Genomic DNA, 15544 nt, shown 5'->3' on the forward strand with positions numbered 1-15544 from the left:
AAAATAACTGAAATGTCCATCAAGTTGCATCTTTTGGTTTCATCAAGCCCCAGATGCCAAACCGTGTTCTGGTGTAACTTAGAACTGTACAAGGACATTTTCCAGTGAAGGTGCAGCAATGTTGATGCTAAAACATCCCCAGGTCCTCTGTAAGAGTCCTTATTATCTCCATATCAATCACATCCTCAGCCAGGACCTGCTTTGACCACCAGTTCACATCAATGTGATCTCACTCATGTCCCTGCTGCTGCCTGTGGTCACAGAAACTGTTCTAATGCCCAGTTGAATGGAAGAATTCACGTGGACAAAGCTAACACTGGCTTTCCCTGGAATGCATTTCAGTGGTGGACTTGGCAGTGCTGGGTTGGTGGCTGGGCTTGTTTTTAAAGGTCTTTTTTTAAACCTGAATGATACTAAGATTGTATGATTTTCTCACAGCCATGAGCCGGAACTCAAATACAGCTAAATTGTCTCTTATGAAGGCTGGGTGAACCCACACTGTCCTTCCAGCTGACCTGTATTTCCCTGCCCCTACCAACTGCCTTTTCCCACCTTTGTCTGTGTGTATTTCCTTATAGAGCAGCCAGTTTAGCCCAGTCAGCTGAGTGCCACCACTCTGGTGTTGTCCAACCCCTTTGCTCCGTGTGCTCTTTGCAGAAGTGTCAAATTCTCCTCTAACCTTCAGTGGCTGCCTCAGCTGAGGTCGGGTGGACTCGGTTCTGGCACGAGGCACAGCAGAGATGACTCCAAAGGTCAGCTCTGGGTGTCAGGTGTGGTCTCCTGGGTGGTGTGACTGACTTTCCCAATTTCTGCTGCCAGCCAAAGCACAGAGGCAGGGTCCAGCTGAAGAAACAGGGGTGCCAAAGCCCAGCCCTGCTCCTTCCCAGGAAGAGGAGGCTGCAGGAGGGGAACGCACTGTTCCCATCGACAGGTAAACACCCACCTCCACATTTCCAGGTGATACTTCTGGATTTCTGAATGGGGCAGACTTTGGTGCAAGAAAAAGCAAGTCCTCTGTGGTGCACCTGAACAGTTCCTTGTAGGTCTGTCATTATTTTTAGAATCCTGGTGACAATGCTTTGTCAAAGAAGGGTAAAAAAAGGTTAGAGAGATATTAATCCCCCCCCCCAAACCAAAATTCTTCCTGTATTAATTTTAAGCAAATAACTCTTTGTCTGCTGGTTAAACAAGGTGTAATCCTGCACCTCTTGCATGTGGCTATGCCATGATTTTTTTCTCTTGGGTTTCTTGAAAGGACATCACCAGATGCAGGGGCAGAAGGCTGGTACAGGAGAGAAGTGCACAGTGAAGTTTATATCGAGACCACAGAAAGAACTCATGTGTATAAGACTGAGGAGAAGACTCCAGCAAGTAAGACCAAACCCTGTTTCTTTTTCCCAATCCCATGATTGTCACTGTTTTCTCTTTTTGGTAACAACTCCTGGCTGGACTTTTAAATATTTCAATTTTTTTGAGTGGTAACTATTTATTAAACAACAAGTAATAGGTAAGTGTGAAGATAAGAAAACTAAAAGTAATGCCAGCATGAAAAACCCCAAATTTATTGCTGTCGTACCTCTTGATTTGACTTCAAACTCCTTTTACATCCTAAATGGCCTGTCCTATAAATCCCATGGAGTAACTCCACCTCTGTCATCACACTGGGAAAGAAGTTCCAGTGCTGTGCATGGAGAAAATAAATGCTCTTTTCTCACCAGGTCCTCCCTACATGCAAGTGACAATAGAGGATGTGCAGGTGAACTCTGGGGAACGTGCCAAATTCCAGGCAGTCATTGAAGGAACCCCTCAGCCCACAGTTTTGTGGTTTAAGGTGAGTACAGACTCTTCTTTGGCTGAGAGTGAGGACTGTGGGAGGGACTGTAGTGCACTATTCCAAAGGGAATTCCTCCCACACCTCTCCCACTGTCTCTGGATCGTGTCTGTGGAGTTTGTCAAGTCAGTTCTTGTCACTGAACCACCACCTGTGCATCCCACCCTGGGCTGTCACCATGTCACCCTGGATCCTTTTGCAGAGAGGGAAACCAAGATGGTTTTGGGGACCAAAAAGGAGCAGGAAGAGAATTTGTTTCCACCTGAGTGCCACTGAGATGTGTGCTGCAGTTTGGGGAGCAGGAATGGGATTGAGTGGTTTATCCCAATTCTCAGTGTGACTTCCAGGCTCTGTATCTTTCCTGCAACTACTTGGTAAAATCAGTGTGACTAAGGACAATGAATATCCCATAGAAAGGAGAGAAATTATTTATTATTCCTTGGAATATTGTTTTCATATCTTGCTAGAGCCTCCCTTCCAGGCTGAAGAGCTCAAATCTGCTGTCAATCCTCATGCAGAAGCTCCTACAGAGGACACTGATGATGATGTACCAAATAGTACCACACCATGGGCAAACCAAGCATTTATCAAATGATGCTTTGTGTCTTATCCTTCATTTCTTCCCTAATAATTTCTAGTATCTGATACCTTTTACCTCCCACCAAGCACTGAGCTGGTGCTGCTGTGGAGTGATTTACTCAAACTTAAATTTTTGTTATAGTTTAATAAGGAAAGGCTCAGAAACAGAGATTTTATGTGGGAAAGCAGGATTGCATTACATATTTGTGGTATTATATACAGATACGTACATATTGAAATATATATTTTTATCTTGCATTTTACTGTCATAGGGACCTTTTGCAAATGCTCACAATCTGCTCTGTGTCACACACACTCCATCCTGCCTCTTTCTTCAAAGGGGAATATTCATATATTCATATATTTATGAATATACAGAATCACAGAACCATTACCCTAACCCTAACCCTAACCAGAAAGACCTCCAAGATCACTGAGTCCAACCTCTGACAGAACACCACGTTGTCCACCAGACCCACATCCAGTTGTTTCTTGAACACTTCCAGGGATGGTGACTCCACCACTCCCCTAGGCAGCATTTTCTCCATGAGGTTAACTCACATAAATAGCCTGTGTTGTAGCTCTGCTCCCATATCTTGCTTCTTGAAGAGAGGAAATGTCTGTTTCCAACTCAGCTTTTCCAGTGCCAAAATGTCATTTCCTTCCCTCAGGGCACTTCCCTGCTGACAGACAGCAACAGGGTCTATCAGGGGAAGGAAGGAACAACGTATTTCTTAGTCGTGGACAATGCTGCCGTGGAAGACGGTGGTGTTTATACGTGCGTTGCCAAAAATGCAGGAGGAGAGGTTTTGTGCAAGGCAGAGCTCGTTGTACGTGAAGGTAATGCCATGTTCTCACCTGTGAAAGCAATACCATCCTCTGACCTGTGAAAGCAATGCTATCCTCACACTTGTGAAGGCAATGCCACCCTCACACCTGTGCAGACAATGCCATCCTCTCAGCCAGGAAGGCAATGCCATCCTCTCACCTGTGCAGGCAATGCCATGTTCTCACCTGTGAAGGCAATGCCATCCTTCAACCTGTGCAGGCAATGCCACCCTCTCACCTGTGCAGACAATGCCACTCTCACCTGTGCAAGCAATGCCATCCTTTAATCTGTAAAGGCAATGACACCCTTTCACCTGTGCAGGCAATGCCATCCTTTAATCTGTAAAGGCAATGACACCCTTTCACCTGTGCAGGCAATGTCACCCTCTCAACTGCAGGAGTTTCTCCCACTGCCATGGCAATATGTAATTTGTTGCAGCTGTGTTCTGGTACCTGTGGGGAATCTGTTCTGTATTCCTCTGTAGCATTAATACATGGCCAGAATGGCAGGACCCAGGACAAAAGCAAATCACAAAATCCCAAAACGGTTTGGGTTGGAAAGGACCTTAAAGATCCTCGAATTCCAACCCCCTGCCATGGGCAGGGACACCTTCTACCAACCCAGGTTCCTCCAAACCCCATCCAACCTGGCCCTGAACACTTCCAGGGATGGGGCAGCCACTTCTCTGGGCAGCCCCAAAGTTCATTTTGACACGTTCTGTTATCAAACAATTCCACTTAATTCTCCCTTCGAATTTTTTCCTGCCTTGAATTGTCCTGCAATAACTTTGTACACTATTAGCAAGGCTTTGTTTTCTGAATAATTATCCTTCTGTTTTCCTTCATTTCCAAAGCTAAGAAAGACCAAGAAGGAAAGAAAGTGGCCACCAGGAGAAAGCTCCACTCCCATTATGAGGTTAAGCAGGAGATTGGAAGGTAAATGAATTTTACAGTATCACTGCCAGGGAATATCTTACTGCCCATCTGAGCTGCTGAGGCAGAGGTGGGTCCTAAAAAGATGGAAGTAAAGGCAGAAGTGGGAGGTCACTCCAAGGTGTGCTGGGGCAGCTCCAAGCTGAAGAAAAAAATATCCAAAAGCTCCCAGATTACTGCCTGGATGTGACTCCTGGCAATGGGAGCATCCCAAGCCCATCACATCGGGTCTTTCCAAGGGATCCAAGAGCACCAGCCTTTGGCAGCACGAGCCTGGGATCAACTCCAACAGCTTTTTATCCCCTCGATGGGAACACGCTGCTCCCCTTTGGAGACAGCCAGGAGAGGGCAACAGCACCTCACACACAGTAAAATGAGCTTCTTGAGCTGGAGAGCTGAAGCGCCGAGCAGCAGGGAAGATATCAAAGGCCAGGGTGTGGGAAAACCTCTGCCCAGGTCTGATCAGGGCTTGTCCTTCGATTCCTGCACAGGGGCTGCTTCAGCTTCGTGAAGCGGGTGGTGCACAAAGGGAACAGGGTGTCCTGTGCTGCCAAGTTCATCCCCCTGCGGAGCAAAACCAAGTCTCGAGCTCACCAAGAGAGGGATATTCTTGCCTCTCTGTCCCACGACAGAATCACCAGGCTCCTGGATGAGTTTGAAACGCGAAAAACACTGATTTTGATTCTGGAGTTGTATCCTTTTTTTTTTTTTTTTTTTTTTTTTTTTTTTTTTTTTTTTTTTTTTTTTTTTTTGTGCAGTTGTCTGAAAAGGCTGGGAAATACTGGGTAGACCTCATTTATTAAATAACAAAATCTTTTTTATTAATTAATTTTTAATTAATTTAATTAAAATTAATTAATTGATTAAATTTAAATTAATTTTGTTGTTGTTTTTTTCCTGAGAGAAAAGGACACACACAATCCTTCTCTGCACTGCAGGACAGCACAGCTCTGTGAGAGCTCCACTGCAGTCCTCAGCTTCTGCTGGGTGAGAAAAATCAGACTTGTACATACGAGTGTGAATGAGTTGTTAAGCACAAAAATTGTTTTCTGAAGCATCTGAAAGTCACGAGCTTTGTTTCCATGAGATTTAGTCTTGCTAAGCATGAGGCAAATGTAGAACAGAAACCCCAAAATCAAGAGGCAGATTTTAGGATAAGTGATAACAGGTTTAGAGCAGCCCAATTCTGCAGGGACTTTGCTGCAGCAGAGACTGTCATGACAATCCCATTGCCTGAGATCACCCTGTGAATTCTGCTGCTGGAGGTGGTTCCACAGCCAAAACAAGCTTTTCCATGTGGTTCTGTTGTCCCTTAATGCCACTGCCAGATGCTCCAATGAAGAGCTCCTGGACCGTTTGTTCAAGAAGAGCGTGGTCACTGAAGCTGAGGTAATTTCTTGTTTGAAAGCCCAGAGTTGGTTCTTTCTCCATTTCCCTTTAGGAATATGAGAAATGTCTTTTATCCAGTGATAATCTATCAAAGCACAATCAGCCTTTACCATGTGTTCCTATCAGCTTTTATTGCTGGTTGGGTTTCTTTGGGGAATAACTACAAACAGCCGGGGGGTTTGACTATCAGCACTGCATTCAGCCTAAAAAAAATAATTATATTTGCTCTATTGTCATAATTTCTTTGCTATCTGTCACCTGCAGCTCCTATCTCTGCTTACTTAACACCACTTTATCCCCTTGTAACTGTTTTCTATCTACTCCCTCTCTGTCTTTAAAAGAAAAGCAGAAATTATGGTTTCTAAGGGATTTTTTTTACATTCTTGGTGCTAAAAGTTCAAAATGTTTCACATCTCCCATCTAGTAGCCAGGTGTCCAATATTTATTGGTAAAATTAATTTTTTTCTTAGAAATTCTCAGAGGGAAATATCATAGAATGGTTTGGATTGAGAGAGACCTTTAAAGATCAAATCTTGCTGAAATCAGCGACTCTCCTACTTACTCTCCCTCTTTACTAATTGTTTATTTATTAATTGCTTAATAATTGACTCAATCCTTAGGTCAAACTGTACATCAAGCAAATTTTGGAAGGGATCAAATATCTCCATGACAACAACATCCTTCATTTGGACATCAAGGTAACGAGCAATGACCAGTCTGGCTTTTCCTGACCTCTTGTTGGCCAGGGATTGGATGTTCTCTGTTTGAATTATTCTTACACCTGAAAATACTCCCTGCTCTGGAGAAAAATTCCCCCATTTATATTTTTTATTTTAATTCAACAGCCCTTGAATATCCTCATGGTTTATCCTGAGAGGGAAGACCTGAAGATCTGTGACTTTGGATTTGCCCAGAGGGTCACACCCGTGGAGCCCCAGTACAGCAAATACGGCTCTCCAGAGTTTGTTGCCCCAGAAATTGTTTCCCAGTCACCAGTGTCAAAAGCAACTGATATCTGGTAATCTCTCATTTTCTCAAAAAGCTTTTTTCCAGGCCCTCAATGGCCTGAATTTCCATTAGCTGTTAATTAGTAAATGGAGCAGTGATAATAACACAGGAAACTGAAAGTGAACGCTGACAATCCAAAAACCATCAAGGCTCTTTAAAGCTCCTTCTGTCTAATTTTTTTCTGCCATAATTGAACTCTGACTGCTAATTCATGCAAAGGAGCATCTTTGAGGAGATGATCTCTATTCCAGGCATCAGCTAGAAGGAATGATCCTAAAGGGCTTTCTACAAAAGGCTCACAAAATTTAAAAAAAAAAAAAGTGTTTTGAGTCTCTTCATCTATCTGTGCTTTAAAAATGAAGGATTGCTTGAGAACAATTTCAAAAAATATTGAAGGGAAAAAAAATGGAAAAAAAATAGCTTATTATCCCTGAAAGGTGAGGAGAAGGTGATCTTGCTGTTCCAGGGTGTCTAGTGGCAGGAAGAGGTACTTGAGAAGGATGGAAAGATAATGACAAAAATGTCATTTGTGTTCCCTCTCTCCTCAGGGCTGTTGGAGTCATCACGTATTTAAGGTAAATAAATCTTGGAAACACTCCCTCAATAACCCTTTGTCCATCAGAGCCCTCCAGTACTTTCAAGTGAGGGATGTGAGTGGAGAATTCAGTCATTCCATAGTAAGAACAATTTATTTTGTGGTTTCCTCATTTCCTGGTTGCTCCTCATGAACATTGCAAGTCCCAGGCATGGAGCCCTCAAGTATTAAAAAACCCCCATGTAAGCATTTGTGCTTCTGTCATTTGCACAGAAAATAGAAATCTGAAACCTGTCTCCTTTCATTTCATGGTGTTCCATAAATCAGCCTCACATGCAAGTCTCCATTTGCTGGGGAGAACGACAGGCAAACTCTCCTAAATATCCAGAACGGGGAAATCTCATGGACCATTCCTGATGTCGTTCACTTGAGTGAAGAGGCAAAGGACTTCATGAAAGGGATCCTGCAGCAGCACCCCAAGTGAGTGCCCTCCTGTGCCTCCCTCTGTGCAGAGCTGTTGGTGTCCCAGCAGCCACATCCCAGCTCACCATTTGGTTTGAAAAGTAGAAAGCTGAGTGAGTTGTGGTGTGTTTTACCCTAATTATTCCTTATTATTCCCCAACCCACATCTCGGGTATTTGCCAAATTGGCCTCTCTCTGGTGTGGTGATGTCCTTGCTCCCTGCCTCCTCCAGGCTGAGGAGTTTATGGGATGATGCAGATGAGTGGGAAGAGCACGGACTGGGATGGAGGGAGTTATGAGAGAATTAAATAACATTGACCACATTCATTAAGCAATTTCAAGCACAAAAGTTGCCTTGAAGGCATATTTACAGGCACTTGGTTTTAATTTCATTTCTGCTCTTTCTGTCTGCTGCCAAAGCTGTTTTCACTCTGGCCACCTAAAGAGGCAAAGTCACTCTCAGAGCTGCTGTGGACACCCTTGAATCCCTGCAGAGAGCCATGAGCTCTTCCTGAGCATCCATGGGGAGTGTCAGACTCCCCTCAAAAATGAGGATATTTTCTCCTCGAGGGAAGGAAACCTTGAGTTGGTTGTGTCTTTTTGGCTTCTCTGCTCCAAATCAGCATCCCAAGGGGACACCCCTGAGTGTGTGTGGGTGTCTGCAGGCAGCAGCACCTTCAGGAAGATCAGTGATTGCTGTTGGAGGTGATTTCCTACTAAAATGTCAATTATTCTCTTACCAGATCCAGGCCAAGTGCTTTGGACTGTCTTTCCCACAAATGGTTCATGGTGAGTTTGTCCTGGCCCTTTATTAGTCAATTTGTAGTCAATATTAGTACAGTATTAGTCAAAATCCATCTAAATCTCCTTGGTGCAACCTGAGGCCATTCCCTCTTGTTCTATGATGTCAGTACAGGAAGGAAACTGGCCTTGCAGACCAAAGTTATGGTTTATACTCCAAAGCCTTAAATCACTAAGGAGAAGAGTTAAAAATTAACGACAGCAAAAAGAATTTAATGACAGGTATTGAACAGGGCTTGATTTAATGGCTGAAAATATGATTTTGTCTGCAATTTAACTATGAAAGGACTGCAGCATTGGATCTACTGTAACTTGCCTTAATCAAACAATTGTCTAAAGAGAGAATTCTAAAAAAAACCCCACAAAAACTTCTGAAGAAATGAAATCAGGATTTTTTTAACCAATGGTTTTCCTCTCATTCCACCTGGCAGCACAACGTCCCTCTTGAAGCAGCTCATTTCATCAATACCAAACAGCTCAAATTCATTGTGGCTCGGAGCAAGTGGCAGGTGAGTTGCCTCTGATTCTGTTTAGTTTTATCTATTTTTAATTGCATCTGAATCTTGGAAAATCTTTTGGGCTAGGACAGTGAGCTCAGCAGAGATCTGAGCATGGCTGGGAGTTGGGAAAAAAGCCCAGGAGATGTGGATGTGTCAGGAATTAATTATCTAGGCTTTTACTGCCTGGAAACCCATGCAGGTCCCTGTAAGACACAAGGTTGTGTCCAATTTTGGTGCCTTCAGCTGCCTTTGCAATTGGAGCTGAATTACAGACAGGTGCCAAGAAAATGCCTCTTTTCCTGAAGTTCTCTCAAATAATTGGATTGATTTCCTTCTGGACATGCCAGTTTTTCTCTGCTGGCTGGAAGGAGAGGCCCAGCTTCAACTGAGATGCCCCACATGGCAGAATTTAGAGCAGAGGAATCCCATCTCCTGCACTTGGTAGGTCTTCTGCTGGCCTAAGTCACTGTAGGTTGCATTTCAGTCAAAGGATTTAAAGCCATTTACTCAAGCGAGTCTCTCATCTTATGTTTTCCACCAAAAACTCCTTTCCCTCTGTTTTGAGTGGCCAGATTGACTTTGGAAATCTCAAACAGAATCCTGTTTCCCCCAGTCACAAGTGCAAGTGTGTTCTCTGATGTCAATTTAATTTCATGTCTGTGAATGAGGGAAGAGGAAGATTTGGAGAGAAACTGAGGCCTGGATTGGTGACATGAGCAGGGGGTGGGCAGTGTCTAATTAGACCCAAGGGTGTTGTAATTAGGGGTGCAGGAGTTAATTTTGCTGTGTTTGCTTTCCATACTCCCACCATGTGCCCACCTCCTTGTGCTGTGCCTCATTTTCCTTCTCAGCGCTCCCTGATGTGCTACAAATCCATCCTGGTGATGAGGTCCATCCCAGAAATCCTGGAAAAGACCCACGACAACAGCTCCCTGGCCATCTCCCGACACCTCATTGAGGAAAGCACTTCATCCAGCACCAGTGGCTCCTCTTCAGACAACGAAAACTCCAATTTCCCCCAAAAGAGGCACTTTGGCTCCACCCCCGAGCTGCACTTGCCCGTATTTGATGCCCCGAGCCATCCTGAGCCTCTGAAACATGCAAGTGAATGGGAGCACCCCAAAGCCTCCATCCCTCCAGTGAAACCCATGAGGAGGAAATACGCCTCAGTGAAGGCTGAGGTGGGGGACAGATCACCCACAGAAAGCAAAGAGCTCATGGCGAGTGTCTTACAGGAGAAAGAGGAGAGGCTCCTTCCCAGCCTTCAGGCAGAGACATCCCAAAGAAGCTCTGCTGAGCCTTCATCCCTGAGGGCTTCCACAGAAAGCACATCACCTGTGAAAGAAAAACCAGGCACATCTTCATCTGAAAAGGACAGAACTGAAGAGGCAGGGGATGGGACAGAAAAGCCATCAGCCTGTGTTCCCAGGCAGAGTGTCATCAAAAGCACCTTCTACAGCCAGGCAAGCGAGCTGCCTGCAAGGCCACCTTCCTCACCAGGCAGGGAATTCAGGAGGCACCTGGACAGAGCCAGAAGGACTTTCCGAAAGGCTGGCTATTCAAAGGTGCCCCTCAGTGGCCTCCGTGAGCCTCTTCTCGAGCAGTTTGAGCTGAAAGAAGAAGAAGAAGAAGGAGATGATCGCAGGGAAAGTCTGCTGGGATCCTTGACCAAATCGGCGTCCTTTGACACCGCCAGGAAGCCACCACACCCTGCCATTGCTGGGGCCAGCCGCAGCCGGTCCCTGGATGACTACAGGCTCAGAGCCTCCAGATCCTTGAGGGAACAAGACATTCTGGAGGAGGACTGTGATGTGCTATCCCAGGAAAGCTGCCCTGAAGGCAGTGATCACTGTGATGTTTCCGCAGGGCCCGGCAAGGGATGTTCTGCAGACACAGCAGAGCAAGGGGTCATCAAGAGAGACAGCAAGGATTGCTCAGGAGAGAAGTCCTCTCCCTCCACGCACTGTGAGGGGAATGGGTGCCCACCTGCTCTTATCCAACAGGTAGAGGGACTCCCAGTGTCACCCCACAGGAGTGAGAATAGGAAGCGTTTGCTGAAGAAGTCGAAGGCCACTGAGATTGAGGAGGACGTTGAATGTTTGAAAGGCAAAAGGCGCATTCCAAGTGCCCAGTGCTCAGATGTAACAGCACCATCAGCTCCAAAACATGAGAGCAAGGAGGATAAATCTGCCTCTGCCTCTGCTTTTCAGGAGGGCAAAGAGTCCATTTCAACCCTCACACAGTCAGAGAGCACCCCAAAGTCATCTCCTCTGAGTGAGGGGGGCGTGTGTCTGCCCCAAGAGTCTGCTCCCACCCACACCCACCAGGATCTAACAGCTGGAAGCGTGCTTATCAAAAGGACAGCCCCAGCCCCACCTTGGAAAGACAAAAGGCAGAAACATTCAGATGAAAAGACTTCTGCTCATGGCACTGCTGAATCTGAACCCATGGAGCATGAAAGCTCTGCTGTTCCAACAGAACAAACAGAAACTGATTCACTTCCAGTATATAAAGACAAAAGTGAGGAAATTCCTGGGAAAAGTGTTCCAGCAGCTACTGTCATGCTGGGCAAACTGCCAGGTACCCTCTCAGCTGGTGAAGGTGTTCCTCAGAAGCTGGAGACCCATAAAGATGTGAGATCTGCTGTTCTGGAAGATGCAGAAGCAGCTGTTACAGGAATCCCTCCACCATCAGCCCATAGTGATGAAAGCCAAGCACACAAGAAGGCTCCTGTTCACTTAGACACAGCATCAGCTGTCCTGAAGGGAGAGAAATTTGCTGTTCCCAAAATCCCACCACCAGGATCAGCACCAGCTCTGGTCTCTGAGGGAGCACAGCAGGCTCTCAGCAAGGAGAAACCTGCTGCTCTGAGGAGTAAAAGCTCAGCTGTCACAGAGGTTGTTTCCAGTTTGGCCCATGAAGGAGCTGAGCCCCAGAAGGTTCCTGAAGGCCATGGCTCAGAGCCTGCTGCTCTGGAGAGCAGACACCCAGCCAGAGCTGCACCCTCCCAAAGCACTGCCCTCCCTCAGGTCTGGGAGAGTGAAAATCAACAACACCCAGAGGTGTCAGTTCACAGTGAGATGAGATCTGTTGTGACAGCAAGTGGAAGTCGAGCTGCTGGACAAGCTGTGGCTGCTCCTTTCCCCAAGGCTGGACACGGGGTGTTTGAGCAGCACAGGGCTGAGATTTCACATGGTCTGCAGAGTGGCAGTTCAGGTGCATTAACTGCTTCACAACCAGAAGGTGCTCCAGCTTCAGCATATGAAATGGAATATGAGGAATATCCAGAGGTTTATGGTGAGGGTGGAGGCATTGCCTTAGAAGATGGAAGAGGTGATGCTGGAAAAGCTGCCCCATCGCTGCTCCGCAGGGATCACAGTCAGGAGCTGTCACACCACAGATCTTCCTTTTACAGTGACGAGGAGTCTGCTGTGCTGGAGGGCTTAGTGGATGAGATGGTTTCCCTCTCTGAAGAGATGAATGTTTGGGCAGAGTCAGTTTCTGGAGAGAAGAGAAGCAGGAAGCACATTTCTCCTCACAGAGAGACAATCTACAAAGGCAGCCAAGCACACACAGACACCTCCTTCCCTTCTGTCCAACAGCGTGGAAGAGGAGAAGCCTCTGAGCAGGATGACCTTGCAGAACCCTACCTTGCTGTGAGTGAGGAGCCAGGAGTCCTGGAAGAGCAGGGAGCAAAGACAGTTCCTCATGAATGTGAGCACCTGGAGGACTTGGCATTTGAGACCTCCCCTTCCAGCCGAGAGAGCGTTTCCTCCACAGAGAGCTTGGACACTGCAGAAAGACCCATCCATGTGCCAGTGATCAAGGACACTGGGAAACACCCAGAAGTTTCTCTGGTGAAAATCAAAGACCTGTCAGATGAAGCACCCAGTCATGGCAGCGGCCCCCAAAAATTCGACATCTCAGAAGTGGAGCCTGCCTACTTGAATTTCTCAGATTTGTACGACATTGTCTATTTTCCATTTGAGTTTCTGAGCTACAAGAAGCCTTCGCCCAAACCAGTCCCTAGACGGTTTATGCTGCTTGAAAGGGCAAGGTCCCCTCCTGCAGGACATCTCCATAAGGATAAAAGGCTGTGCATCAGGGAACAGGAAGACAAGAACAGGAAGAACCGTTTGGAAATATCCGAGGATTCAAAGGCAGCCAACTCATCAGCCATGGGGAAAGGGGCAGAGGGCCATAAAGAAATGTACAGCTCCCAAAAGGACTCCAGTGGGAAGCAGAAAAGCTCCTTCCACACCAAGCCTGGACTCTTTAAGCCATATGCAAGGTCTCATTCAGTGGAGCAGTCGGTGGAGCAGAGTCTGAAGAAGAAAGTAAAAGCCTCTGTTGCTCATATTTCAAGAATCCTAAAAGGAAAGACATCTCCTGAGCCAGAGGAAGGTAATTATTTCCCTCTGTTCCTTCACAGATTTGCTGCCATAACTGGGCTCTGCTACAGCCCTTTTTTTGTCCCCCCAGGATGTTTGAAGCTGTGGTTAGACTGGAATTGCAAATCTGGCCATGGCAGGTTCTGAATTCAGTAGTCTCCACCATCAGGTCTCTGTTACTGGCTGGGTTCAGTGCAGAGTCAGCTGGGTTAATCCACTGATGGAAGGGGCTCAAATTCCCTGTCTGTGGTTGCACAGAAGCAGATCAGGGCTGAGTGATGCTTTCCTTGCTGCACTTGTCACCTGTCGATGGCAAATCTCTCAGGTTAAAGTGACTGGGAGAAGCTGAAGTCACCCTGGCTACTGGACATGGGGTCCTGTTCTTTCTTCTCTGCCATCCCTGGATATTCCCTGTTCTTCCAGGAGACTGCTCTGTTTGCAGCAGCTGCCACAGACTTCCCTGTAAATCCAGCTCTGGTTAATAAGGGAACCTGTGACAATTTATGTGTGAAAGCAGAACTGTCACTGCCAGTCGATGCCACGGGGGGAAGGATGGCCTTGAATGACTTCTCCTCCTTTCTCACAACAGAGTTTGGTGAGCTGGGAAGTGAGGCAGCAGAAAAGGAGCTGTTAATAGGAGCTGAAGGATCTCTGAAGAGGAAATCAGCTCTCCCCTCATTCAAGCTACCAAGCCTCATCCCAAAGGAGAAAGGTATTACTGTGGCAGGAGTAATTGGTTTGTTTTACTCTCAGAGGAAAGAATTCAAGAAAAAATTGCTTTTTCCCTGGCAGGTTTCCCCTTGACTCCATCAGGAGCATTTCCTGAGGTCATGTTTCTGTCCCTGCATTCAGCAGAGCCCAGATAAACACTGGGAAGGGCAGTTGTGGGAGGCTGGCAGTCCCTGGCCACTGTGGAGAAAACCCCTGGAGAAACAGAAGAAAACCTGAGTTCCCCCTTTCCCATGGAGATAGGAGCAGATTTGATGCTCTATAGGGTTTTTTCTTCTTCAATTTCCATCTTTCATGTCTTTCTCTCTTCTTGTGTTGTCTTGATCACAGAATCATTTAGTTGGCAAAGACCTCTAAGTTTACTGAGTCCAACCATTAACCCAGCACTGCCAAGGCCACCACTAAACCATATTCCCAAGTGCCACACATCTGTTAAATCCCTCCAGGGATGGTGACTTCCTGGGCAACCTCCTCTAGTCCTTGACAACACTTTCCAAGAAGATATTTTCCTTAATAGCCAAACTGAACATCCCTTGGGGCAACTGTAGGCCACTTCCTCTGGTCCTATTTGATCCCCTCATCCTTGAAATTCCATAATTCAGTTTTGCCCCCCTATTTAGGTTTGGCCAGAGGAAAAACTTGTTTTGAGAGGGTTTCTATCTGCTCTGAGGTGTTCTGCTGCTTTAGCTGTACCAGGGATGGGCAATGCAGATATTTCCCATGGATTTTCCAAGATCCATCTGGATCAGTCACACTACACCCATGGGTCAACAGGGTTCCTTCACCTGTGTGCTCTGTGCCCAGGGGATCCTCCAAATGGTGGTCAAAGGAATGGGAGACCATGAACCAGAAAGGCTCTTGATCCCATTAAAAATGTTTTTTGATGTCCTGCAGGGGTTTATTTTCCACAAAGCTCTCCAGGCTATTCTGAATCGCCCTGTCTTAGTTTGGAAAGACAGGTGTCTGCCAGGGAAAAGCTGGAGCTTCCTTTGGAATGGAGAATGTAAACCCCCTCCCTCCAAATTATTATAATTTTGCAATTTAGGCAGATTTAATGCAAAGATATGGGAATAGGAATAACAGTTCTTTACTAGGAGTATTAAAAATGTAGTAGTACAAAAAAGCAAATTAACAAAGAAGGAAAAAAAAACCACTGACAGAGTCAGAACACAACTTGACACCCTACTGGTCAGGGTGTTGGGAGCAGTCCAGTTAAGTCCTCCTGGAGTGACAGATGTGGTTCTGTTGGAGCAGAGATGATCCTGTAGAAGGGTCCAGTGGTGGTGAAATGGGTCTGGTCTCCCTCTGGGAATCCAGTGCAAACAGGCTGTGCTGGTGTTCTGAATCCCAGGTTTTATCCAGGTAGGAATGGTTGGCTCCTTCCCCTGGGTGGAGCATCTCCCCATGGGATGATGGAATTGTATCAGCCATGCAGTGAGCCTGGATGGCCCATGAACAGCAGAGATCCCCTGGAGGGAGGATGGGTGGTGGAAGAGATAAAAAACACTGCCCCACCTGGTTTCACAGCTGGCCCATTAACAGAAAGACACCTGTCCCC

General features: G+C 46.3%; 1 protein-coding gene across 1 annotated transcript in view; it reads left to right on the forward strand.

Moving 5' to 3' along the window:
• OBSCN (obscurin, cytoskeletal calmodulin and titin-interacting RhoGEF) overlaps positions 1–15544 on the forward strand; it is a 186969-nt gene that overhangs the window by 158493 nt on the left and 12932 nt on the right. Inside the window, exons 95-109 of the mRNA XM_083873333.1 lie at positions 820–931; positions 1256–1371; positions 1719–1831; positions 3082–3250; positions 4093–4174; positions 4663–4863; positions 5500–5560; positions 6181–6258; positions 6406–6578; positions 7117–7143; positions 7431–7583; positions 8309–8354; positions 8798–8875; positions 9718–13270; positions 13847–13969. Coding sequence (XP_083729459.1) covers positions 820–931; positions 1256–1371; positions 1719–1831; positions 3082–3250; positions 4093–4174; positions 4663–4863; positions 5500–5560; positions 6181–6258; positions 6406–6578; positions 7117–7143; positions 7431–7583; positions 8309–8354; positions 8798–8875; positions 9718–13270; positions 13847–13969 — 5085 coding nt within the window. The remainder of the gene's footprint in view (positions 1–819; positions 932–1255; positions 1372–1718; positions 1832–3081; positions 3251–4092; positions 4175–4662; positions 4864–5499; positions 5561–6180; positions 6259–6405; positions 6579–7116; positions 7144–7430; positions 7584–8308; positions 8355–8797; positions 8876–9717; positions 13271–13846; positions 13970–15544) is intronic.

This window comes from Zosterops lateralis (genome assembly GCF_965231275.1).
Source record: "Zosterops lateralis genome assembly, chromosome: 1".
In the NCBI taxonomy this organism is placed as follows: domain Eukaryota; kingdom Metazoa; phylum Chordata; class Aves; order Passeriformes; family Zosteropidae; genus Zosterops; species Zosterops lateralis.